Here is a 26,495-nt window from a genome sequence, read left to right on the forward strand (position 1 = left end):
GTATCAAATAAAAGATTTAATGTTTTGTAACAAATGATTGATGTTTTATATTCCGCGAAAAGTTTTAATAAACTCTGATTTGAAGAACTGTGTTTATGAGTAAATCCGACGCTAAAGTAGGGTCACCGGGTTCGGGGCCTTACAATTTGGCTCTAAACTGTAAGATTACAAGAAGTCCAAAGTCCAAACCGCATGTTGAGCTTGACGAAACAGTGAAACACGACCTGGAGGTGATGATATTGAGACTAAACTTTAGACGACAAAGGCATGTTGTATCGTAAAAAAACATAGATCTAAAGGTTGGAATATCAGATCAACATCATAAATTGAAACACGAAGTGTTTTATGGATCGCTCTCGGTTTCTCCTAATGAGATGCAAAAAGCCGCTTATGGGCATGGCCCTCCTCTTATCCCTTATGCTGATAAGCTTGAGTTAGCCCCTAAGGCCAGTTTCCATGCTCAACCCTGCCCACTGCCCGCGCCCATTAGCCGATCACCAACAACTGTGAGATTGACTTGAAACCCAACTCGGTACTCAATCACCAATTGGTTACCAAAGCTGGGCACTTAGTGCTGAAATTACTGGAATCTTGGTGGTAATCGACTAGCTGAAGAAGCTACTTAAGAGAATTATGTCTCAGTTTCCGCATAGTTTAGTTCCCTTTGTTTCAACTTAAGGACAAGTCTTATTACTGGGACAGAAGTAATGATAGAAACCCTGCTAAGGTTCATCTACGGAGCAGTGGGTCAGTGTGCAGTTTCTATCCAGTAACCGCTATAAGTAGTATTACTCATTTCGTTCTTTTCGCTTACGTGTTTTCTATTATCTAATCCTTTCGATTAGTTCCTATTAGTTCCACGCTTTACTGGAAATCAAAACTGAGATCTTGACAACTATGAATGAAACAATCCCAACTCCCTTTGACAACAAATCAACCCATGATATTCTTTGGAAATAAAACTGTAAACAAAATACTAATGCATTATCATCTTTAGACATAAATATTATATATATATATTCTGCAACAAGCACACAAACTTTACATTTTCAAATCATCAAATGCTTACATATTTCAAAAACCCCTGTTTATTAGTAAAGAAATCGTATTGAGAAGTAATCTCGATGGAACCTGTGAGTCGTCTATTGGAAAAAAGAAAACTATGAACAACATGCAAAGAAAAAGTTAAACGACTATACAACCTTAAAACCAATCTAATTATATTCTTCCTTTGTGTAAATGTTTTGATGCTATAAAAGCTGAAAGTATTCCAATAAATGCAAACCAATCTTCTTGTAACTGAGAAAACAGAAACAGAGCATGTAATGATTATTAGCAAGTCCACAAATCTTAAAATAATCAAAAACTGAAAGGGCGAAACGTACCGTTAAAAGTCCAGACTTGAGGTCAATCAGTCCTACTGCTTTCCCATATGGATGTTCAGCCGAGAACTCGACCGCTGTCATGAAATTGTGTTCGTCTGTTTGCTTATGAATGTGTTTTGGTTCATAATCTAGCTTTCTACCAGTAATGAGTTTAACCTTGCAACATAATAATAATAATAATAATAATAATAATAATAATAATAATAATAATAATAATAATAATAATAAAAAATAGTTGTAAGATATGTAAATGTAGATATGATTGATTAACACAAGCAATGCTCACCATGTGTGGGCCCGTGAGCAGGAAGACGGAATCTTTATTGTTGCTGTTCTCGGGCTTAAGGGACCATAAGGAATCCAGTAAAGACCACTCTTGCCCTATACGTTGACCAACAATGATCGTTTCTCCTGCTGTTGTGAGCCCTAGTATCTCTTTAGTAGAGTTATTGTCTGTACTTTTTGTTCTTTTCAACCCCCTGTCAACCAAAGTAAATTAGATTTTTTCATGTATTTTCAAGCATATAATAGTGTCACGAAAATTAAAACATTAAATGAAAAGCAGTATAAACAGATATTAATAGTATCTTTCTAGCCTAGATTTTGGCCCATTTATATGAGCGAGCCGATTTGAGTTTTGTTTTCTCTTTTGATTACTCGAATACAAAAGAGAACGGGTCAAATTGGTTGAACACGTAGAAAAAGCCTCTTAAATCATTTTATACGAAGAATTAGATCATTACTGTAATAAGATTGTTTCTGTAATCATAAACTAGCGCATCATTTATTTATAGAAATAATTTGTTAGTTGGTCAACCGTCCACCCAACACATGTTGACCTATTACCCAAACTGGGGGCGCGCATGGGTAAATTTTGGGCTCAAACCAAAATTCCGGTTTTTAAGATTTTGAAAAGCCACCCAGTTTCGATTTTACCATTTTGGCTTTGAAAGTTTTTGTCCGAAAAATAAATTGGTCAAAAATAACGAATTTAGGCCTAAATCTTTTTTTCTTTTTTCGTTAATGATATACATTTGGGCTAAAATATTTGGTTAACACTTAACATTATTTATTAGATTCTTATAAATTACTTAATATCCAAAATAAATAATGAAAACACATAAATTTGGTTCAGTTTTTCGGTTGTAAGTACATACAAAACCAAAACCGAACCGAAAATTTGGTTTTTACAAAAAAATAACACGAAATCCTGGGTTTTTGTTTGGGTTCTGTTTTTTCGGTTTCATACACACCCCTATCCCAACCTAAAGTTGATTTTCACAAAAACAGGTTTATGCCAAACATTATAGTTAAAAACAATATCATAATAAATACCTCATTCGAAGTCTAATAATCTCATCGCCAGCTGCATCTATAACATAACTCCAACTCTTGGTCAACCGCAGCATACTTGGAAGTGGTAAAAAGCAAGATTTTGTTATAGGACGGGACGTTTGTAACATCTGAACCACATGTGGTGCGGGAATTGGCACGGTACACGAAACTGCAACTCGCAGTCTGATTGGTTCAGAGGTAACAGTATCTGAACTAGGAGCCAAATCCAACCATTTTTCCACCGAGAGTTTATGAATAGGGCCAAAAAACTCTTCCATAGAAATATAGCAAGAACCGATAGTTTTGACCTTTGTTGCCTGCGACACGAGTTCAAATACCAAATATCCAGTAGGTTGACATTGAAATACGGCAACCTGTTTCTGGCCCGACTCAGATTCGATGTTGAGTTTCCTTTTCACATTGAATATTCCATCGGGTTGTTCCTTGCTAAACAAGGTATTGACTTTTCCCTTATGATTCTCTGGTAGGTTCTTAATTTCTACAAACTCCAAAAGGGCCTGTAAAATTAACACAGTTTAGGCCAACTCTAGTATTAAGCAACAGACGTGTGAGTGGATCAGAGAAGAAGAGCTTAAAGCTTGAATGTTTTCTCAAGTAGAAAAAGAAAATTCTGTTATTAAACATCAATAAGAAGAATGTTCATCTAATATGGAAGATTGGAAGTAACAGAAGAGATAAATAATTTATAGCATAGAAGCTACCATAAAGCACATCAAATAACAAATGTACCTCAAAGTTACATAATAGAAACAAGAAGGCGTGATTTTGGCCCAAATAAGCAAAATTTGGTCCACTTGGGATTTTTTGTTAAGGATCCTACAATTTACACCAAGTTTTTTTGCTTATTGCACCAAGGTATGTGACTTTAGTTAATATGTAACTTTTACTTTTGTTTTATAACTTTTAATATATAATGTTTTATGAAAAAACAGAATATGTTGTTGAGATATGTTTATTTTTATCTACTTTTAGTGTTAAGTTTTTTAAAAAAACGGAACCGTATCAAATATACTAACCGACAAAAATTTTATTTGATACGGCTCCGTTTTTATTTTCAATCATGTTAACACTAATACGTAGATAAAAATAAGCATATCACCACCACATATGGTTTTTTTTTTAAAACATTATATATTAAAACAGAAGTTAAAGGGTAAAAACATAAATGTATATTAACTACAGTCACATCACTAGATATAAATAGGCAAAATGTTGGTGCAAATAGATTCACCCTTCAGTTAATACTTTTTGTTTATTTGGAGAAACCAATACAACGGCGTTAGCTACTGCAAAACAGTGCTAAATATCTTGGCGCTTTAATCAAGTCATGTTGACACACTTAACAATTATAAAAAAATAGGTTTTTAAGTATGTATGTATGGTTACTAGTGACAAATTAATCATATACTTATTTGTAATAAAATATTAAATTTAGACCCATTAAATCTAAATTGTAATTAGTTTTAAAACTTATAATGCTGCTCTTCATTACTTCTAGTAATAAATAATACACCTTTAAAATGTATTCAATATATTTTTGTTATAAATTATAATTTCAAAAGAAAAAAAAAATGTTAGCAGGACAGTCCCTCCGACCCAGCCATATCCATTTATGGCCCTATTTTGGCCTGTAAACAGACCGTCCATATTGATACATCTAACAAAGTTGAATCTTCCAATGAGAAACAAAGAAATACCTCAATGTAACATATTTTAGAGCCATCAATCAACCTCTCAAGCCCACTAACCGAATCAGATTTACTAATGGCAATATCTGGTATGCAAGGAGTGGTAGTTACAGGAGACGGAGCGGTGCCTCTATACATTGCACCTGCCCTCCAATATCTTGAACCAAAAGTTTCCTCCCACTGTTTGGTAGTTTCAGAAAATCCCGTGTCCAGTTTCTGACCTTTTGCTCGGTTTTGATCTGTGTCATCATGTTCTAGAACCTTCCCAATTAATTCTGTAAGGTCTTTGCAGTAGGAAGCAGGGTGTAACTGGTGAGTATGCCACATCAGATCAATATCATAAGTTGGAACACAAAACCGTTTTAAGGATCGCTCCCTGTTTCTCCTAATGAGATGCAAAAAGCCTTTGTATCTTGCAACAGCTGCTTTGAGAAACAGATCACTCTTCACATGAGGTCTGGATACCTTAATCATTAACAAACAAATTGCATAAATTAGCCTCCAAATAATACAAATAAAGCATGTTAAGGACTCATGATTACCTGATAAAAGAACGGGCTTTGTCTCTCAATAGCCAAAGTGAAATCATACTTTGAAAAGCTTTGATTTTTATACATATCTTCAGAAAACTTCGTTGATAAAGCACGCGTCATGTCAAAGTCATAGGGCTCATTAGGGTATAATTTGTTCCATATTTCTTCCGTTTCCCGTCTCGATATTCCTTGAACGGAAGACACAACGTTACGGTTGTCAAGAATCTTTTCATAAAACTCTTCACAATCAGACTTGTATCTAACCTGATAAAGATACCATGAACGAATTGCTTTTAGGCTCCAAAAGCATAGAGTCACGAATAACATGTACTGGAATCAGAAACATTTTCAGTTAATAAGAATCATACTGGATTGAGTCTGTGACAATGCCAAACCCATTCACAATCAAGAGGAACCACTAACGGTCCTTCAGTGATCCGAGACTCCGAATGTTTAGCAAGCAACGGAAGCCAGCACGCATTGTACCTCAAAATTGAGTTTACCAAAATTATAACATTACCTAAAGAGAAGATCACAGGCAATAAACATTTTACGCATCAAAACCGCATAACTTGTTGATTTACCTATAGATTGCCCATTGTAAGGCCTGGCCTTGATAAAGCCAACGGTTTCTATCTACCGCTTCAAGAAACTGCAGTTGACGTTTAGCAGCAGCCAACAGATCTTCACTTATTGAAATACTCTGTGCTGCATTCCACTCTGACTCTTGTTCCATGTCCATTTTTATTCTCACCTACGAAAACCGTAATCTAGTTTTATAATAATATCGGCGATGTAATATTATTCCGTAAAACAGATTAAAAAGAAAAGTTGTATACACATATTTACAGCTAAACAAGAAAAACACTTGTCAAATAAGCCATAAAATATTCCTGATCCTAAATTACTCGGTGCAGGAAAAGCAATTATTAAGCCACTTTAATACACAATTGCAAGTTAATAGACTAATCCTAAATTATTGTAATACGATTGGAGATAGCTATATGAATCCGTTAAGAACCCTAACTTCTGGCATATCAATTTTCTGTATAATTGAATTGAATTGAATTAAGCTATGAATTGAAGGCCTAATGGAGTTAAACTGAAAACTTTGATTGATTAGGTATAACAAAACTTCAAATTGATGGAGTAAAACTAATAATTGACTAATAAAAATAAAGTGATGAAAACAAGTAGGTCAAAATTGTAAAAGCAAGCTAACAATTACCGGCAGAAGTTAATATAATACTCGCGTGTGTTTGTGTTTGTGTTTGATAACGTCTGAGAAGAAGAGTGCCTGCCGGTGACGGTGGATAATAATTATTTGTTTGATCCAACTACCAGAGCCGATCTACAGGTCTGGGTATGTTATGTATGTATATGTATGTATGTATAGCTTTCGAAGATTTTTTTTTTCTTTTGTTGGAAATTTCGAAGAAACTTATATATTTCCAAAACACGGTCACGCAACACAAATTCTTTTTTTTTTCTTTCAAATGAATGGCATTAAAAACGGTTGAAATAGATAAATAGATTAAATAATGATAATGATGTATAAAGTTTATTGCTTTTTGAAAGATAATATGTACGGAGTGACCAATGGTAAAATGTCATCGTCAGCTAGCCTAACTTAGCCGTACGGAGTCCTTAAGCGTCTCTAAATTATCTCCATTCCGGGGAAACCCCACCCGCATGAAGGCTCACTGGTGGTAAAACCCGGATGCCCTCATGACTAAAATTTGTTACTTTATTGGGCCACTCATGTCCCCCTCAAAGTGCTGTAATGGGGATTGAACTTGGATCTCCATTAAGAAACTCGTGTTTTCTACCACTACACCGTATCGGAAAGAACACACCAAGTTTATTTTAAATAATGTTTTTGAATTTATTACTTGGATCGTGTATGTTTTTTAACCAAAATATTATTTAACTATGTTACTATTTTATGTAAAACTAACAATTGACACGCGCGCGCGTTGCAACACATTTAAAGACCTTAATGTATGTACAAAGTTCTTTACCTGAATCAAAATACAAAGTTGTTAATATTTTGGGTCAATCCAACTATGACCCATATAAATAGTTGCCACTTTTTACTCGGTATCCGAATGCTGGCTCGGTTAGTCTTCTCTCCAACTATACATTCGATTCATCTTGTAAAGCCCATATATGTCAAAACAAAATGCACAGTTTAACTCACAAAAGTAAAAATGATGTGTATTGTTTAACCTCCTTAATTTATACATGTGTGTGATATATAACTAAAGCAAATTGTAAGCATCAATGCACCAAATCCAACATAAGAATAGTATGTACACTTGCAATTTTAGTCTTGGTCACACAGGTCAAAGCAATACATGAAACGGGTTAAATAACACAAAATGTCAGCTTAACTTACGTATTTGCCCTTCTGCATCCTTGGAATTATGAAAAACAGAAGGTGACTTTACCTAAGAATCGATAATAGAGATGAAAACATGGAAGGCGAGAAAGAAAGTCTAATTAAAGAGAAATAAGAGAAGGTTGTAGAGCTGCAGAGAGTGATGAAAGTGAAAGGAACCACAACTTGTAGACTAAACGGAAAAATGACACATAGGAACAGGCAAGGACACTTGTCAATACGGCATATAACCAAAATGAAGAACCCAAGGTACATACATCACAATCGTAGGTACAACACCCTAAGCACAAGCTTAGACGTAAATGTTAACATATAAATATATATCATCTAAACATACTACTTGTTTATGCCATTCCTGTTTTGATGTAATAGAATAATTCATTCCTTAAAGGGTGTAACATTTAACCGATAAAAAACATATTACCTGTTTACATGAAGCTGAAGGGACGAGTCGTGATTTATAACTTTATTTTGATATGTATAAGTTTTACATTTTGATTTCAAAAATTTTAATATTAAACTAGGATATCTGTTCAACTTGTTTGTTTTTCAAATAAATGTGTAGAATGACCGATTTGCTCTCACATAACCTAAGTTAACGAAAAAATTAAGTGGGTTAGGACCAAATGACATACAATGTAGCATTTAGATGCGTAAAGTACAAATCATATCAATTTTGAAAATAAATGACATACATAGAGGACGATCTTTGTAATTTTGCCTAAAAATTTTGAATTTAAGTATATTACTATTTTATGTAAATTATATCATATATGATAGACGAAAAATAAATATATTGTTGTTTATATGGAGGTGTGACTTGAAATTTTGATATACATAAAGGTCATGCTTAATGGTTAGGCTGATTTAGGCATGTTCAAAACGGTTTGGGACTAGGAACCGGAACCGGTTCCTAACCGGTTCCTATATTCAAAACTCCCTTTTAAACCGGTTCCAGGCTCGAACCGGTTAGGGAACCGAACCGGTTCTCCCACCCTCGGACCCCTAACCTATCTAACCGGTTCTTACCGGTTCCTAACCCGGTTCCTGTACCGTAACCGGTCAAAAAACGGCTATTTTTGACCCCAACGGTCAAAAAACGGCCAAAAAAACGGTTAGGAACCGGTTCCGGATGGTTCGGTTCCAGAACCGGTTCCGGTTCGGTTCCGGTGCCTACCCGCCCCCACTCAGAAATGCAAGAACCGGTCACGGATCATCGGGTTGAATCAGATAGGGTCCAGTTCCTACAAAAAACGGGTAGGAACCGGTTCGGGTCCACCGGTTCGGTTCCAGGAACCGGTTTCGTTGAACATCTCTAGGCTGATTTGTGAATGGGCTTTAAAGACAAAGTTAAAACATCATGCCACTATCATGTAAGCAGTGAGACTTTAAGTCCAATTCCCTTAAAACCCCATTTTGGTTTAAAGCCACGTTAGTCATTACCATGCTAGCTTAAATTATATTTTAAATTTTATAAAATTTTAACAATACAATAAAAAGTAAATAAAAACATAAAACTACTTAAACTAAAATAATAATAAAAAAAACCAATAAAAACATAAAACTACTTAAACTAAAATTCAAATAAAGCTATCCTTCATATTTTTAAGCTTCCTTTTGAACCTTTCTCTCTAAATATAAATAATTTTCAAAATTATTATTTTTATTTATTAATCTCAAGTGATCGTTGTCATCATTGCTAGCCCCACCTTTCTCACAATCACCGCCCATTAACGTGTACCAAATTTAACTTTGTCGCCCCACGGCGTGCCGGGCTTTAAAGCCGGCCACCTCACTTTGTCGGACTCCTTCCACGCCCACAACTAGGGGTCTGGATGATGTCTTTTCAATCATTACCACTTCAAACCACATAGGACGTTATTGTAAAATACTCATGCCACTTCACGCTACTATAATGCCTCAGGGGTGGCGTAGAAGCTTTATCCACCCCTATGATGCCTTGTTACACACCGACTAAGTTTTACATTAAGATATCACTGTATCAATTCAACTCGTTTGCTCCATCCATCATCCACTAAATGTAAATATTTCTTATTTTTGACATAATAGTTTAGTTCCATGTGAGGTTCATTTCATATCGAAATTATCAACCATTCCATAAGATCTATCTCATCACACTTGAACGCAGGTTATTATCGCACATGAACTCAATTTTAATGAAATGCATTAAGTGAGTGGAAAGTTTTGAATTACAAAGCCTAGACAAGTGTGTAATCAAGAATAATAGATGAATATTACCGGTAAGGTGTAGACCATGATAAGATGTTAAGTCCAATGCTGCTACGTTTGATACTTTGATTAATGGAGAGAATTTTTATGATAAATAACTAAATAAGAATATTGAATATAAGATGATGATAGACTATCTCGATTTATATAGAAGTTATTGTGATATATTGTAATGTTTATAGTTGATATTATTTCCATAGTTAATCACATATTATTGTAATTATATATAGTGAAGATGAATGGGAAAGAGGCAACGATTTTCATTGTGATTATCATTATTTACATGGTATCACGAGCCAAACCCTAATCCTCCTTATAAACTCTTTTCTGGCCGGCCCTCCTTCTCCCGCCACCGCCCTCTACCTTCATTCTCCCTTTCATCTCCTCCTACCGTCACTCATTAACGATGGAATCTAAAATCCATCCGGCAATAACAGTCTCCAATATCAAAACTGTCATCCCAATAACCCTTGAGATGGAATCGGCACACTTGTCTTCATGGTCAGAATTATTCAAGATACAATGCAAAGCCTTCCTTGTGTATGATCATCTTTTTCCACGAATCATTCCCGACACGACAAACCACAGCCTGGACCCTATGACGTTGACGAATGGGAACGCTTGGACTCCATTGTCTTACAATGGATCTATGGAACTATTTCCAATGACCTAGTACATACCATTATGAAGCCCAACACCACTGCTTGTGCCGCGTGGGAAACCTTAACGAGCATTTTTCATGATAATCAAGTTACCCGGGCTCTTCAACTCAATAGGAAACTTACTAATACCCGCCTAGACAATTTCACTAATGCCTCCGCCTACTGCCAAGGACTGAAGAGCTTATCCGATCAACTAGCAAACGTGGGGAAGCCGATATCCGATGTTGATTTGGTGATGCAACTCATTACGGGTCTCAATGAAGCCTATGCACCACTAGCCACCGTTCTTAAACACACCAAACCCTTACCCACGTTCTATGAGGCACGCTCTCAATTAATTTTAGAAGAAACTACAAAAGTCGCCACGGCTATGGCGGCGGCTACTGCGGCGGGGGCTGCTTTACACGCCTCCACCAACAAACCACAGCCACCCGCACCTGATTACAACACCCATTCTACCGACCTTTACCGTGGGCGCGGGACAGGCGGGTGTGGGCGTGGGCGAAGCCGAGGATCTGGGGGTCGGGGACGCGGATCTGGATACAACTACAACTCCAATAAGCCATCTTTTGGCTATTCGTGACCTCCAAACATGCAACTGCATACCTACAATGCACCATTGGCTCAATCTGGTCCATATTCTTGGCAACACCAAACTCAAGGCCCAAGTACAAACCAATCTACCTGGCCCATTTCCCCTTGCCCCAATCCAACCGTGAATTCCCAGCAAGCTTCTTCAGCAAATGGCATCCTTGGGCCTCGGCCCAACCAGGCCCATTATACGGCATACGCACCGACAAACATCGAACAAACTTTATACACTATGTCTCTCAACCCTCCGGACAGTTAGGCCATGAACACCGGAGCTACTCAACATATGACAAACAACCCGGGTAATTTCCAATCTTTTTTTAATAATGGCATTTCTCATAATATTATCGTTGGCAATGACACGACCATTCCGGTTGCCGGATACGGTAATCAAACCTTACCCAAACCTTTTCCTCCCCTCAAACTAAATAATGTCTTATATGCACCAAAATTAATCCAAAACCTTATATCTATTCGTCGCCTAACTATTGATAACTGGATTTCAATTGAATTTGATCCGTTTGGTTTTCTTATGAAGGATTACAAGACTCGGATTCCTATTCTCTGGTGCAACAGCAGCGGTGATCGTTATCATCTAATCTCGTCCATGCTCTCAGGCCTCAAAAACCCATCAACTTTTGCTGCTATATCACAAGACATTTGGCATCGTCGTCTCGATCACCCCGGACACGATTTATTGAATAAATTGAAAAACTCAAATTCCGTTTCTTATGTTAAAAATAATACAAACATTTGTCAATCTTGTGTGTTTGGTAAAAGTGTTCGTCTACCGTTTTATGATTCTACTTCTTGCACGCATTTTCCCTTTGACATAGTTCATAGTGATCTATGGACTTCACCTATTATTAGCACGGTCGGGCATCGTTATTATATACTTTTCTTGGATGATTATACAAATTTTTTGTGGACATACCCGCTCGCGCATAAATCTCAAGTATTTGACACGTTCAATAAATTCTATAAAATTATTGAAACTCAATTTGAACGTAAAATTAAAAACCTGCAATGTGATAATGGTACCGAATACATAAATCACAATTTTCGACAGTTTTGCGTCCAAAATGGAATGCTCTTCCGCCTATCTTGTCCACACACGTTGTCCCAAAACGGCAAGGCGGAACGAAAAATTCGCTCCATAAATAATCTTATCCGAACCCTCCCAGCTCACTCATCTCTATCTCCCAACCTATTGCATCATGCTTTAGAAATAGCCACTTATATTCTGAACTTCTTGCCAAACAAACTTTACAAATATAAAACACCAACTCATCTTCTTTATAATCAATCTCCCGCTTACGATCACCTTCGGGTCTTCAGATGCTTGTGTTACCTCCTCTTTCCCCCCAACCACCGAGGCTATAAATGCCTCAATCTCCAAACTAATCAAATCATCATTTCACGACATGTCGTGTTTGACGAAACCATCTTTCCCTATGCCTCCACAATATCCCCTCTACCTACCTATGAATTTCTCAATAATCATTTAAATCCTATCTACTGGCCACAATGTTGTAAAACTCCCGAGTAGGCGGCCGATTACTCCTCGCCTAGATCGAGTACTCCCCGCCTCGGCCGAGTACTCCTTAGGTATTTTCCGAGTAATCCCCGACTACTCCCGAGTACTCGCAACTCCCCAGTCGACCGCCTAACGACTTTTACAATATTGACTGGCCAAATATATCCGTTTCATCTACAACATCACCAATTACATCCCACCCCACGGTTCCACTTTCCCAAACCACCAGCCCAAATCCCACGTCACAATCACAACCTACTAACTCACATTCTACAACCCAAACATCTACTCCTCCACATATACCCGGCCCACTTTCACCATCATCTTCGGCCCACTCTCCACCCCAGCCTACAAACCACCAACATAGTCCTATCCCACCTTTATCAACCTCACCTAACCTACCAACTATTCCTGTTCCATCCCAACCACTCACACAACCCACCCGCACTATACGTACTCGAGCAATGGACGATATTTCCAAACCCAAACTCCTATTTAACCTTCAGGCCACCTGTCCCGTTCCAATCCGAAAAAACCCTATCCATGCCTTGTCCACACCGGAATGGTACACTGCCATGACTAACGAGTTCAATGCCCTTATTAAAAATGAGACTTGGGAATTACTCCCAAGGCACCCCACCATGAATGTAATTCGTAGCATGTGGTTATTTAAACATAAATATAAGTCGGACGATTCTTTGGAACATTACAAAGCGCGTTTGGTGTGTGATGGTAGGTTACAACAAGTTGGCGTGGATTGTGGGGAAACTTTTAGTCCAGTTGTTAAACCGGCTACGATCAGAACGGTGTTAACTTTGGCTTTATCGCAGTCTTGGCTGGTTCACCAACTAGACGTTACAAATGCCTTTTTGCATGGCAAGCTTCATGAGACCGTCTATATGTATCAACCCTGGGGTTTCGCAACAAAACTTACCCGAATCATGTTTGTCGATTGAAGAAATCTTTATATGGCTTGAAGCAAGCACCACGAGCTTGGTACCAACGCTTCACAGATTATGTTCTCACTATGGGTTTCAAACAAAGCACGTGTGATAACTCGCTTTTCACGCTACATCATGGTCACCACACCGCCTATCTTTTGCTTTATGTGGATGACATTCTTTTAGTCACATCCACTAATGGTCTTCGTGAGCATCTCATGAATGCTCTTGCCAAAGAATTTGCCATGAAAGATCTTGGTTCGGTTAACTATTTCTTGGGGATTCATGTCTCTCGCTCAAAGGACGCTATGTTCTTGTCTCAACAGTCATATGCTATGGACATCATTAAATGCACAGGTATGCAAAATTGCAAACCGGTTGACACACCGGTTGATACGAAGCCGAAACTCAGGTCTTAAGCCGGGGCACCATTTGAGGATCCGACACTTTACAAAAGTCTCGCCGAGGCACTTCAATACTTGACTTTTACTCTGCCCGATATAACATACGCCGTGCAACAAATCTGCATGCACATGCATGACCCTTGCATAGATCATTGGGATGCTTTGAGGTGAATTGTTTGATATATTAAGGGCACGACTGATCATGGACTGGCTTTAAATAAAAATGCAGATCTCTCACTCGTTGCTTATACGGATGCCGATTGGGCCTTATACGGATGCCGATTGGGCCAGGTGTCCGGATACTCGGCGTTCTACTTCGGGCTACTGTGTTTATCTCGGTAACAATCTTCTCTCTTGGTCGAGCAAACGCCAACCCACCGTCTCAAGGCTAGTGCTGAAGCCGAGTATCGCGGGGTGGCGAATGTTGTTGCTGAGATCTGCTGGTTGCGCAATCTACTTCTTGAGCTTCGACATCCATTATCACGTGCTACAATTGTCTATTGCGACAATGTTAGCGCCATTTATCTTTCGGGTAACCCAGTTCAACATCAACGAACCAAACACATTGAACTCGATATTCATTTCGTCCGTGAACAGGTTCAACAGGGTCGTGTTCGGATTCTTCATATGCCAACTCGTTTTCAAATTGCGGACATCTTTACCAAAGGATTACCTCGCACTCTCTTTGAAGACTTTCGCTCCAGTCTTAGCGTTCGGTCACCTCCGGCTTCGACTGCGGGGGTGTAATAGACTATCTCGATTTATATAGAAGTTATTTGTGGCATATTGTAATGTTTATAGTTGATATTATTTCCATAGTTAGTCACATATTATTGTAATTATATATAGTGAAGATGAATAGGAAAGAGGCAACGATTTTTATTGTGCTTATCATTATTTACATATGACAATTTTCCTCTAGGTCTCTAGGGTTTAACAACAAATAATAGTAGGATTTAGTGTAAGAATTGTGATTTGTAGAAAGAGAAGACTAGAAACCATTGGGGGAAACTAATTAGGTTTTTTAATGAGGGACTTTCAGAGATTTGAAGGGCTTAAGTTGTAGACGTTATACAGTTGATGCATGGTTCGACCGCGGAAATTACCACACCTCTTCGGAAATGAGTCGTTTTTAGCAAATGTGATACGATTTATCTTATAGTATCAGGCATGTATCACTTGTAATATTTCAGTGACATTTGTTCATGCTTTGCGCAGTTCACAAGTTGTAGCACAATTTCTATTTAACACTATTCAAGGAACATAGTATTGCTAGAAACCTTTATAGCTTTTCAAGTATAAGCATCAATACCTATTTCTTTGTATAGTTCACATAACAAAGTTCTACAATACAAAGATAACTTATCTTGACTTTTGAATGATAACAAGATGCTCTTTTTAGTAAGCTTTTAATATATGTTGTTCGCAATTATGAATTTATGATTATCATGATTAGCTTCTTAGTTATTCATTTTACTACGATGAAATTTCAAGAAGAAATGCGTGGCACCCATTGCTTCATCGGTCCTCGTTGTTGGTATCGAAGATTGCTACCTTGATTTACTTTGAGATCATTCTTCTTTTTCTATGACTTTATTTGTCATAGTTTTTCTTGCACCATCTCCTTCGATGTGCCATCCGATAGTTTCCATGCACTCGTGTACTTGAGCGTGTACTCATTCTTACTTCCTTTTAGCAATTCTTTGATTGCCATAAGAGCTTTGTCATTTTTATCATTTATTTTATAATAATCTTTAACAGAATCATTTTCGTTAATTATAGAACTTAAATAAAAATCAACTGCTGTTTAATATATTTTAATGTAACTTTTTCATTGATAGAACTTATGATTTACAAGAGTTATTGATTCTTGTTTGAACCTTACCTTCTATATTTATTTAATTATTCATTTTACTTGGCTAGTTATGATTGGATGCAACTCTAGAAGAATCTTTCTTTAAAATTGGTCACCAAAAGATAATTTATATGCACCTTGGTAGGCATATTCTTGAGAGGAAACAGCATATAAAACTGTCTCTTAACTTATTATAAATAAGATTTCAATCATCCATAGAAACTTCCCACACCAAAATTTTATTTTGTTAGCAACTATCACAAAAACATATACTTCAGTTAATGAAATATTAAAAATAGGCAGTCTTGACTTACCTGGAAACATATCATCTTCCATATACCTGCTCGATTTTCTTGTCGCATGCGAAATTGACACATCAAACATTTGAACTCGTCACAGGGTCAATTTTGTAGGTCCCGCATATGAAAAAATCCTAAATAATATATAGCAAATGATGGCTGTGGGCGTCTAGTAGGAGAAATGATTGGTGGTTGAAGGTCGCAATCGATGAGTCTTTTCTTGAATAAACAAAGTTTAACGTTGTTGGATTCTAATGTAGCAGACAAGAGGAGAGACGGAAGATCCACCAAGATGAAAAATTAATACGTCTTAACCTTACCCTAGTTAATTAAATCATTAAACATTAGTTTAACATAAACAATGCCCACCTTCCTCACTAAAACTAACCAATCCCAATTAAACTAATAATAATAACTGGAAAATCAAGTAAACTGATTGAGAAATTAATGTTATATTATTCTAAATCATGCAATTTCCCTCTCATGTTCAATGTAAAGCATCTGCAATACTTCAAACCTTAAAGTCAAACCCCTATTCTACATTTCTACCAATACCTTCTCCCTTCCAAGAACCCTATTATTACATGCAATTTTGTCCTCAAAGATTCATCCTTTATTGACAAAGTCAAAAGGGTTTCTCACAAATTTGAAGTTGTGATCAGTCAACACTTTGTGATAATTTTGAGAGACAAATTAAGTTATGAAGTTGACACCAGATGGAGAAACTTAAACTGATAATAATAGAGGATAATGGAAGAACTGAATTACAAGAATTCAAGATTGGTTACATGTTGTATTGTTCTCTGCATCTTCATATCCATCCAATCAACTTGTTCACAAGAAGGTATGTTTATTTTTCTCAAAATTCAGTTCATATCAATTTCATATTAAAGAATTATAATAATTTTCAGGATAATAATTAACCATATTTCATAAATGATAATATTGATCAAGTATACTAAGCAGAACTTTTGCAAGACTTGATCTTGTTAAATAAGATATTTGGGCAAACTAATAATCTTGATCAAAGGTTAAAAGATATTATATTAGGTAGCTTATCTGCAATTTTGCTATTTTAGGTACTAATAAACACTAAACTATCAAATTTATGCAGATTTTGTAAGTATACAATGTTGCGCCAATTCAAATTTCACAGATCCAAACAATATAATATGGATCCCAGATGATAAATCGTTCTCTGACAACAGACAATGTCAAGACATAGTGAGACCGTTACAAAACGGTACAACATATGATCATGCTCGATTCTTCAACTCAAATTATGGTACAAAATGGTGTTATGAATTACCAACAAAAAAGGGTCAAAATTATCTGATTAGGGGCACATTCCCTTATGAAGATATTAGCACATCACCAACAGGAACATTTTTTGATGTTTTAATTGGTATTACACCATTAGGCCGAGTTAACTCAACAGATGAAACCGAAATTGAAGGGATTGTTATGGCTACTAATGACTATATCAATTTTTGTTTATTACCAAAACAAGGTAATCCTTATGTTTCCAAGATCGAATTAAGACCGTTGGATTCAGATTATAAAGATCCTTCAACAGTTCTCAAAGTTGTGCATAGAGTTGATGTTGGGAACACAAAAGGAGAAATCAGGTATTTTTTCAAAACTTTATTCATGAAAAATAGTTGTAATAATATTAAAGTATGCAATTTCAGGTATCCACAAGACCCGTATGATCGAATCTGGAAACCCGAATCCGATATCAACCAAAACAGCAATTCCACGTCACTACAAAACAGCAATATCAATGGTCCAAATGGCACAATAACATTGCCGCCTATTACAGTGCTACAAACAGCTCGAACACATTCAGATCGCTTAGAGTTTTGGCACAACCTCCACTCAGGATACACCGATTATATTCTTAATCTATATTTTCTAGAACTTGATGAATCAGTGCAAACCGGGCAGCGAGTGTTTGATATTTATATCAATGATAAACAAAGGGAGAATATTGATATACTATCTGGTGGTTCAAACTACAAGGCTGCCTCTATAAACTTCACAGCAAGTCAATTTCTTAATTTGACGATAACGAAAGCTAAAGGTTCTCAGTGGGGCCCAATGTGTAACGCGTATGAAGTTTTGCAAGTTCGCACTTTGCTTCAAGCTACTGACCAACAAGATGGTAATTTAAGTACTTAACTCATGCCTACTTTATAGTTTATATACTAACATTAATTATTTAATTTCGTGCAGTGGATGCGATTTCGGTCATAAAAAACGAGCTATTGATGGAGAATGAAGATAATGAAGTATTGGAAAGTTGGACCGGTGACCCGTGTCTCCCGTACAGCTGGCATGGGGTGGCGTGTAACCAATCGAATGGAAAAATGGTTATAACTAAGCTGTAAGTTTTTAATATTGTAAGATATCATATTAGCATGAATTAAAGATATAAAAGCATATACATTTTGCAGGGATTTATCAGATGGGAAATTTAAAGGACCACTTGTAGTGGCCATCACTATGCTGACTCATCTTATGGAACTGTAAGATTAATCACCAAATTTTCAAAATTCAACAACATTATCAATTACTTACCTCTTGGTTGTCGACTATAGGAACGTGAGCAATAACCGTTTCGCCAACAGCATTCCCATATTCCTGCCTTCCTTGGTTCTCACTTCATTGTATCCTTCCTTTCAAAATCAATGTTTAACAGTTAAATGTTATTAATCAGTTTTGAACCGAAGTAAATAATTATTGATAATAATATTTTAGGGACCTCCGAAACAATAATTTCACAGGAAGGATCCCAAACTCGCTTACCTCGCTTCCAAACTTGACACAGCTGTGAGTTCTCTAATCAGTTACATAAAAATTAAAATGTTAACAAAATATCAAAAATAAATACAACTAATATGACTGATTGTACTTATAGATACTATGGCTGCAATAAAGATCTTAACAAAGAGCTTCCCACAAGTCAAAATTCATCCAGGCTTCTTGATACAGAGTAAGGACTTCAAATTTTTAATATTATAAAAATTAGACTTGTAAAAGAACTGATCGGACATGAACAACTAAACGAAAAGGGTTTTCTTGTTTGTGTCCAGTCGTTAAGGAAATGAGTGTATTTGTGTTGATTTATGTTTGGTCGTTAATAGTATAAATGAATGGTTCACAAACGAACATAACTGAACATAGATGAACGATCATAACTGAGCTAAAAACAATAAAAGTAAATGCGAACAACAATGTATTGGCCCTAAAAAGTTATTAAAAGTAGACTAAATTGGAACGCGCCTAACAAATTCAAATGAATATATTAACAAACAAATTTACATAAAGTAGCGAACACAAGAGAACGAATATAAAGGAACGAGACACGTGTTCATATTCGTTTGTTAAACTAAATGAACAAAAACTTCTATTCATGTTCATTCATTTATTAAATAAACGAATATTCTGCCAAACGGTTTACTGGAATGTTCGGTTCGTTTAGAAGCCTAAAAAATTATACAATTATACACAACATATAACTGTTCTGGTTTTAGCAACGGAATATGCAGGGAAGAGAAATCAAAATCATCAAATCGAGCATGCGGTGTTTTGATAGCAGCAATTGCAGGTGCTGGCTTTTTACTTATTATAATACTGGCGTGCCTAATTAGCATCTACAAGAAAAGGAGAATGATCAACAGGAAATCAGAAAGAAAAAGAAATACAATGACCAAGAGTGAGTATAATAAATGCTTAACCTTTTCTTTCAATATTTTCTATTCATGTTTGTGTCACAAACCTAAAATGCAGATGCAATTTATGCAATACCAAGCAGCAAGGATGATATAAGTTTAAAGGCGATAAATATACAAAACTTTACTCTTGAGCAGATAGAAAATGCAATACATGATTATAAAACATTAATAGGTGAAGGGGGGTTTGGATCGGTTTACCGTGGGACCCTACCCGATGGCCAAGAAGTAGCTGTAAAAGTTCGGTCAGCAACTTCACCCCAGGGAACCCGCGAATTTAACAATGAGGTGAAATAGTTAATTTTAATTAATATAGTCGAATACTGATATAGTGATATAAATATAGATGTTGACACTCTCGTCTACAGTTGACACTTTTATCAGCAATTCGTCATGAAAATTTGGTGTCACTTCTTGGTTTTTGCTCTGAAAATGATCAACAAATTCTTGTTTATCCATTTATGTCTAATGGATCCCTACAAGATCGGCTTTATGGTATGTCTTTCCTGTTTTGCCACTAATTAACTATTGCCATCATAGAGTTTAATATGACACGAGTGTTTTAAATGCAAGAGTATAAATGACATTCTATCACCTTAAAACTGACTTAATTGACCTAAGAACGCTTTGGTTTGTCGACAAAGGGAATATTATTCTTAACGGTTTCTGTGTTTTAAAAAAGGTGAAGCATCTAAACGAAGAGCTCTAGACTGGCCAACCAGACTTTCAATAGCTTTAGGATCGGCTCGAGGTAAGTTAAGCTTTATTCATATATTTATATCGACTATATTAATATTATGTTTGTTTATCTGTTATATGTACATAACACTAATACAGAGTTTCATCCTCCAGGTTTAAGCTATCTTCATACATTCTCAGGACGTTCGGTCATACATAGAGACGTGAAATCAAGTAACATACTCCTAGATAATAGCATGTGCCCCAAGGTGGCAGATTTTGGTTTTTCAAAATATGCACCTCAAGAAGGTGATAGTAATGCTTCCCTAGAAGTAAGGGGGACAGCTGGATATTTGGATCCAGAGTGAGTAATTAAGTATAACCTTTTCACTTCCCATATATATTCATCATTTTTCAGACAGTAACAAACTAAATCTTTTGATTTTCAGATATTATTCAACCCAACATTTGTCTGCCAAGAGTGATGTCTTTAGCTATGGAGTCGTGTTGCTTGAAATCATCACTGGTCGGGAGCCTCTTAATATACACCGACCGCGAAACGAGTGGAGCTTGGTTGAATGGGTATGCTTCAATCTAACAAAAATCATAGTTATTAAATGCGATAGGCGCACTCAAGGCGAACAGGCCTCCCCCAGGCGCTAGGCGCAAAAAGCGTGGGCCCGAGACAAAAAAAACGCACTTAAATAAAAAAATCACAAACAAAATTATAATGGCAAACAACACTTTATTTAAATACCAAAACAATTCAAAAGCATGATCCTCAAACATAGTTTCCAAAATCATATGAAAATCCAAAATAACCAAATTGTTGATACTCAAAAGCCACAAAAATTCTACTTGTAGCGTTAATACTGTAATTGCAAAGTTTCTGTTTTACATGCAATTTAGCAATTTTAAGCCATTCTCATTGATTAACTTGAAGCTCATTAACAAGGTGGACTAAATTAACAAAACAGAATATTACTAACCTAATAATCAAAAACAAAAATTAAAATATGTATATATATTAAGTAAAGAAAGAGAAATATTAAGTAAATGCCGTTCATTAGAAAGATAAATATTAAGAGTTAATTATGTTAATCACATGAATTTTGGGAAGTTGTTCAAGTAATTAATCAAATAAAATCAAGATAAATAAAAAAAATTAAAAAAATATGCACATGCCGCTTTTACTCCTATAATTTCGCCTGTAGTCAACCAAGGTGGGAATACTGCGCCTCGTCCTAAAATGTCGCCTAGGCGCCCAGGCGCTCCGTTTTTGATAACTATGACAAAAATTATATAAAAGTAAAAAGATTGTAACTTCTATATTGTATATTATGTAGGCAAAACCTTATATAAGGAATTCACGAATAGAGGAAATAGTAGATCCTAGTATAAAAGGAGGATATCACACGGAAGCTATGTGGAGAGTTGTGGAAGTAGCATTAGCATGTATTGAGCCATTTTCAGCTTATAGGCCATCTATGATAGACATCGTTCGTGAGCTAGAAGATGCATTGATTATCGAAAATAACGCATCTGAATACATGAAATCAATGGACAGCTTTGGTGGATCTAATCGGTTTTCCATTGACAGGCCGATAGTAATTTTACCTTTACCTACCCCGACCCCATCAGAACCATCATCTCTTCTTTCACAACCCTCTCATCCCCAACCAAGATGAACTTGTGTCTAAATGTAGCACATGATGTATGATATCAAGTAAATATGTACACTTTTCGATTAATCAGAGGGCATCATTTGAATATCTTTATATTATTACGTCAATATGTTGTAACTCAAATCTTCATCAAGACATAAAGTGATATGAAAAAAAAGAGACGCGAACTCTCGCATTAACAAAATGCACATATGAGCTGCATATATAAATATATGCAAAGCAGGCAAACGGTGTTTATTAACAATGGCAACATATAGTAGAATCAAGTCTTGAATAAATTCGGATTGGCAGTAGCGGGTACTAACTTGTACTACAATCAATTCTAGACGACGCTCTAGCGTATCCAGTTTCTCATTCAGAGACGCCAATTTGCTCTTTGTTGCAGCCTCTGAAAGACAAAATATCTTTCGTAAATACACAAAAGCAATTCAACTTAAAGGTCTAGGATACCGACACGATGTGAAACACCTTAATGATTATATCTATTTGTGCCCTAACCATATCAAATGATGATGATGAAGATAAGTTGTAAATTGTTAGTTAGAGTTTGTTATCAATTAGTTAGTTAGTTAGTTAGAGTTTGTCTATAAATACTAATTCGTAATCACATTTACAATTTGAATGAGAATCATGATTTGAATTTTATATAAATTCAATTTTAGAGTATCAGATCTACTAATAATACACAATCGTCGATACAAATTCGTGGTGTAAATTAGAATCGAGTGAGGATTTACCGAACTGGACGAGAAAGTCAAAGAGTTGACGAACGTTGAGAGAGATGTGAGAAATGAACTCTCGATTCTCCCAATCAGCTTGAACTGCGATCCCTACGTTTACTGCATTTGTTATTCCACCTGCTCGAGCCATTGTATTGATGTTGATTCTGATTTCTTTCTGGATTTAACTTATACGCGGTGATGATGATTTCTTATTACGGTGAGTTGTGTGATTTAAGCAACGAACGGTTTCTAAAGCAAGCATGATGGTGTTCAGCGATCGGTTTAAGACCGCGAAACCGCCCAAGCCGGTCATCGGTTTGTCTTCGTGGTCGGTCTTTTTCTCTACATTCGGTCGGTCGGCTTCAAAATTTTCAAACCGTAATGAACGGTTTGACTTGCGGTTTTGGACCGGACCGTAGGATTTATTTATATATAAATTTTGTTTTTTTATATTAGATTTATATAATTATTTATAATATATCATATGTTTTAAAATTTGGGCTTCTTATCTTAGCCCACTATAAGAGCTAGTGTGTTATTTAGCCAAAGTTTACTAAAAGTCTAGTATCCCGTCATGTTCTAGGCTTAAATTCTGGACAATATGATTAATTATGGGAACTTGCATTTCGGTTGTTTTATTTTTGGACAACTTGAAATCTGAATTTGTGAATTAGAGTTTAAGTTTTTGACAACGGCATATTAAAGCCTAAACCGTGAAACCGGCCGGAGCCAAACCGTTAGTAATGGTTCGGTTTGGTTTTTATTTTAAACGGTTTGGCTTCGGTTTTTGATTAGCAAAAACCGTACTAACGGTTTGGCTTACGGTTTGACCCAAAAACCGTCAAAACCGGACCGTGAACACCCCTAGATGATGGTTTTGCTGGTTAAGGGAGGAATTTATTTTGTAAGAGGCCCTTCAACTTTTGTGGAATGTAATAAACACCCCAATCTTTGATCCAAAGGAAAGACAAAGTTTATGTTCCAAATGTGATTGTCATAATTGATAAACCATTTTTCACTTTCAAGTTTTGTAAAGTTTGTTTCAAGTACTCGAAAGAATGTTTTTCACGGCATTATCTTATCTACATTGAGGTTCGGAGAAGACTTGGTTTGACTATTGTTAGGTAACGGGTCAGAGAACACTTTATGATTTAGCTCTAATAATAATGACAATAACTAATTAATTTATTTCATAAATAAAAGTACATCACGATCCAAACAAAAACCATTCATCATACAAACTAGTTTTTTATTTAATAAACTAAAGTCAAACTAAATGTCTTCCCAAACATCCAATTCTTTAACTAGCAAACCTGTAGTACGCATAAAAATAAAGTTTGATCAATATAAAGTTGAGTGAGCAATACACAAGTTTAGATATTTAATTATATTGTAAATCAAAACAATTCGTATGTGAATATGAACAATTACAACATTAATGATGTATAACAATCACAAAATAATATAGATATGGACTCTTTCGGTCTAGCACAAAAGCCAGCTTATCAGGGTACTATGCATACTATATGGGATGAGGTGGCCGGTGGCCCAACCGCCAAACAATAAAAATAAAGAATATGAGTGATGCATTTATGAAGTTTAAGGAATGGAAAATTATGGTGGAGAATCAGACCGAAAAGAAGTTGAAAAAACTCATAACAGACAACGAAATGGAGTTTTATAGTGAGGAGTTCAACAAGTATTGCAGAAGTAATGGTATAGCTAGGCACTTAACCGCACTTCAACAAAATAGTCTAGTTGAAAGGATTAATAGGACAATGGGTGATAGAATGAGGTGTATCATGTATGCTTGTAAGCTCCGGTCTGCCTAAAAGTTTTTGGGCAAAGGCTGCAACTACTGCAGTAAAAGGGTATGGTTTTCTTGTTATGGGGAGTGTTGTAAGTCGAAAAGCCCAATTACAAAAGGTTGTTGCCTTACCCAACAACAGAAGCAGAATATATCGCATTAGCTTAGGTAGTCAACGAGGCCTTGTGGCTGGTTTTGTGCTTTGTCTTGGTTTGGTGATTGAGAATGTGGTTGTGTTTTGTGACAATTAAGAAGTTATGATGTTGTCTAAAAACAGCGTGCATGTTTTATGAGATAATCAAGTACATCAATGCAAACGTATCATTTCATTAAGAAAGTGATTAATTCAAAGCAGAATCAAGTGGAGAACGTGGACACAAGCTTGAATATTGCTAGCTACTTATATTTTTACAAATATATTGCCAGGTCCTAAGTTAGATTTTTGTATCAAGGCTTTGGGAGTCAGTTAAGCTGGTTATTAACAATTAACATCTCTAGGTGGAGATTGTTAAATAAAGAGTGGTAATTCTAGTTAATATTCTTAGTTAAATAAAGTTCTTGTTTTTCCAATTCCTCTTGTATACACAATAATCTTGTAGTCGTGATTAGTAATACCTTTTCAATTTGATCGTATCATGTTAAGAAATATGTGTTTTTCATAACAAGAGCAGAAAACACGGAGATTGAGTGAGGAAATGACAAACTTTAGCAAAATATATCAAACACCCCAAACATTTTTCCTAAGGAAATGACAATTGTAAGTATAATTAATGTGTTTTAGAGTTGAATTGATGATAACGTGCAAAACCCATATATTTATTTGTGTTAAAAAGATCAATTCAAACCTCAACGCACTTGAAATTTTTAATAAATAAATAATATGAATACAGTTCATATAATTCATTTATATAAATGGATCAAACATATTAATGAAAGTGTAATGTAATTTATTTTAAGTAGTCTACTTTTAATTATATGTTATTTTAGATATTTTAGCATTTTTGGTTTTCGGTGTTGTTTTGGAATTGCCTTTTAGTGTGAGTGGAACGTATTTGGTACATATGCAAGTCAGTCATTTGTCCGCTTAAGGTGTTGATGATGATTACTACTCGCATGAATAACAAATACAGTCCATCTATTACTTCCTAAATTTAAATTTTAAGTTATTTACAAGAATCTATATAAATAAAACACCAATCAGGCTGTTCTAAAAGAATGAGCACCTAACTCGTAACATGCTTAGGTTGTACACATCCATAATTATATATATTGTTTATACATGAACTAACTTCTACTCCTGTCCTTATTGCTTGACCCAACTAGGCTTTCATATAATACGTATCTATCACATGACACAGATGAGGTGAGCCATGCCTCAAAAGCCTAATGAATATACAAGATTTATCACTAAACTATCAATTTTAGTGCGTAAAAAGAAAATTAAAAATACTTACAGCTTTAATAGAAAACTTTACATAATCATTTTGTCTAGTGGTTTGGAAATCTACATATGTGTATAGCCAAGGAAGGTGGCATACGTGTCATATCCCACATATTGCTCATGTAATTATCACACACATACCATTTATCTTTCTTACATGAGATGTCAACCGTTCATACCGATATAGACGTTTGAAACCTGAATCACCTAGAAACATCATCAAGGAGAAAACCTCCCATTATGAGAAAACCCATTAAGGCAAGTTTTGAACCTAAGGCCATAAAAATCTCAAGCCTTGACTATCATCTCGATGCCAATGAATTAAAAGTCCAATTACACACGCAATTTATTTGTTCCATGATGTAAACATGCAACAATAACCACGCCATAGCTAGCAATATGATAGATAATTGTATGTAATTGTCAACTTATCATGCTCTAGCAACTTTCGTGCAACCAGTAAGTGTCATCGATAATCAAATCATCCCAAGCGTGCACTCTCAAGTGCCGACAAGCTCACGAGGGT

General features: G+C 35.8%; 2 protein-coding genes and 1 pseudogene across 3 annotated transcripts; 1 reads left to right on the top strand and 2 right to left on the bottom strand.

Moving 5' to 3' along the window:
* Positions 1 to 1,101: 1,101 nt before the first annotated feature.
* Positions 1,102 to 5,733, bottom strand: LOC143604819 (glycine-rich domain-containing protein 1-like). Its single transcript, XM_077081183.1, has 8 exons — positions 5,547 to 5,733; positions 5,331 to 5,448; positions 4,972 to 5,226; positions 4,439 to 4,894; positions 2,721 to 3,238; positions 1,672 to 1,864; positions 1,386 to 1,541; positions 1,102 to 1,299 (listed from the first exon to the last, which is right to left on the bottom strand). The coding sequence occupies exons 1-8, from the start codon at positions 5,702 to 5,704 to the stop codon at positions 1,219 to 1,221; spliced, it is 1,935 nt and encodes a 644-aa protein (XP_076937298.1). The 5' UTR covers positions 5,705 to 5,733; the 3' UTR covers positions 1,102 to 1,218.
* Positions 5,734 to 16,623: 10,890 nt separating this feature from the next.
* LOC143604818 (nodulation receptor kinase-like) lies at positions 16,624 to 22,067 on the top strand. Its single transcript, XM_077081182.1, has 15 exons — positions 16,624 to 16,746; positions 17,017 to 17,530; positions 17,594 to 18,066; positions 18,138 to 18,288; positions 18,359 to 18,430; positions 18,503 to 18,571; positions 18,663 to 18,734; positions 18,823 to 18,897; positions 19,439 to 19,620; positions 19,695 to 19,924; positions 20,005 to 20,131; positions 20,319 to 20,387; positions 20,489 to 20,678; positions 20,764 to 20,896; positions 21,661 to 22,067. Exons 1-15 carry the CDS (start codon positions 16,653 to 16,655, stop codon positions 22,000 to 22,002), a joined length of 2,793 nt encoding a protein of 930 aa, XP_076937297.1. The 5' UTR covers positions 16,624 to 16,652; the 3' UTR covers positions 22,003 to 22,067.
* A 194-nt stretch (positions 22,068 to 22,261) lies between these two features.
* Positions 22,262 to 22,869, bottom strand: LOC143604817 (protein BRICK 1-like; annotated as a pseudogene). The gene is made up of 2 exons (XR_013148364.1): positions 22,737 to 22,869; positions 22,262 to 22,387 (listed from the first exon to the last, which is right to left on the bottom strand). The product of XR_013148364.1 is annotated as a protein BRICK 1-like (transcript).
* Between the last annotated feature and the right edge of the window lie 3,626 nt (positions 22,870 to 26,495).

This window comes from Bidens hawaiensis, unplaced genomic scaffold, assembly GCF_021521415.1.
Source record: "Bidens hawaiensis isolate Kalapana, Puna unplaced genomic scaffold, B.hawaiensis_p1.1 tig00066913_1, whole genome shotgun sequence".
Classification (NCBI taxonomy): Eukaryota; Viridiplantae; Streptophyta; class Magnoliopsida; order Asterales; family Asteraceae; genus Bidens; species Bidens hawaiensis.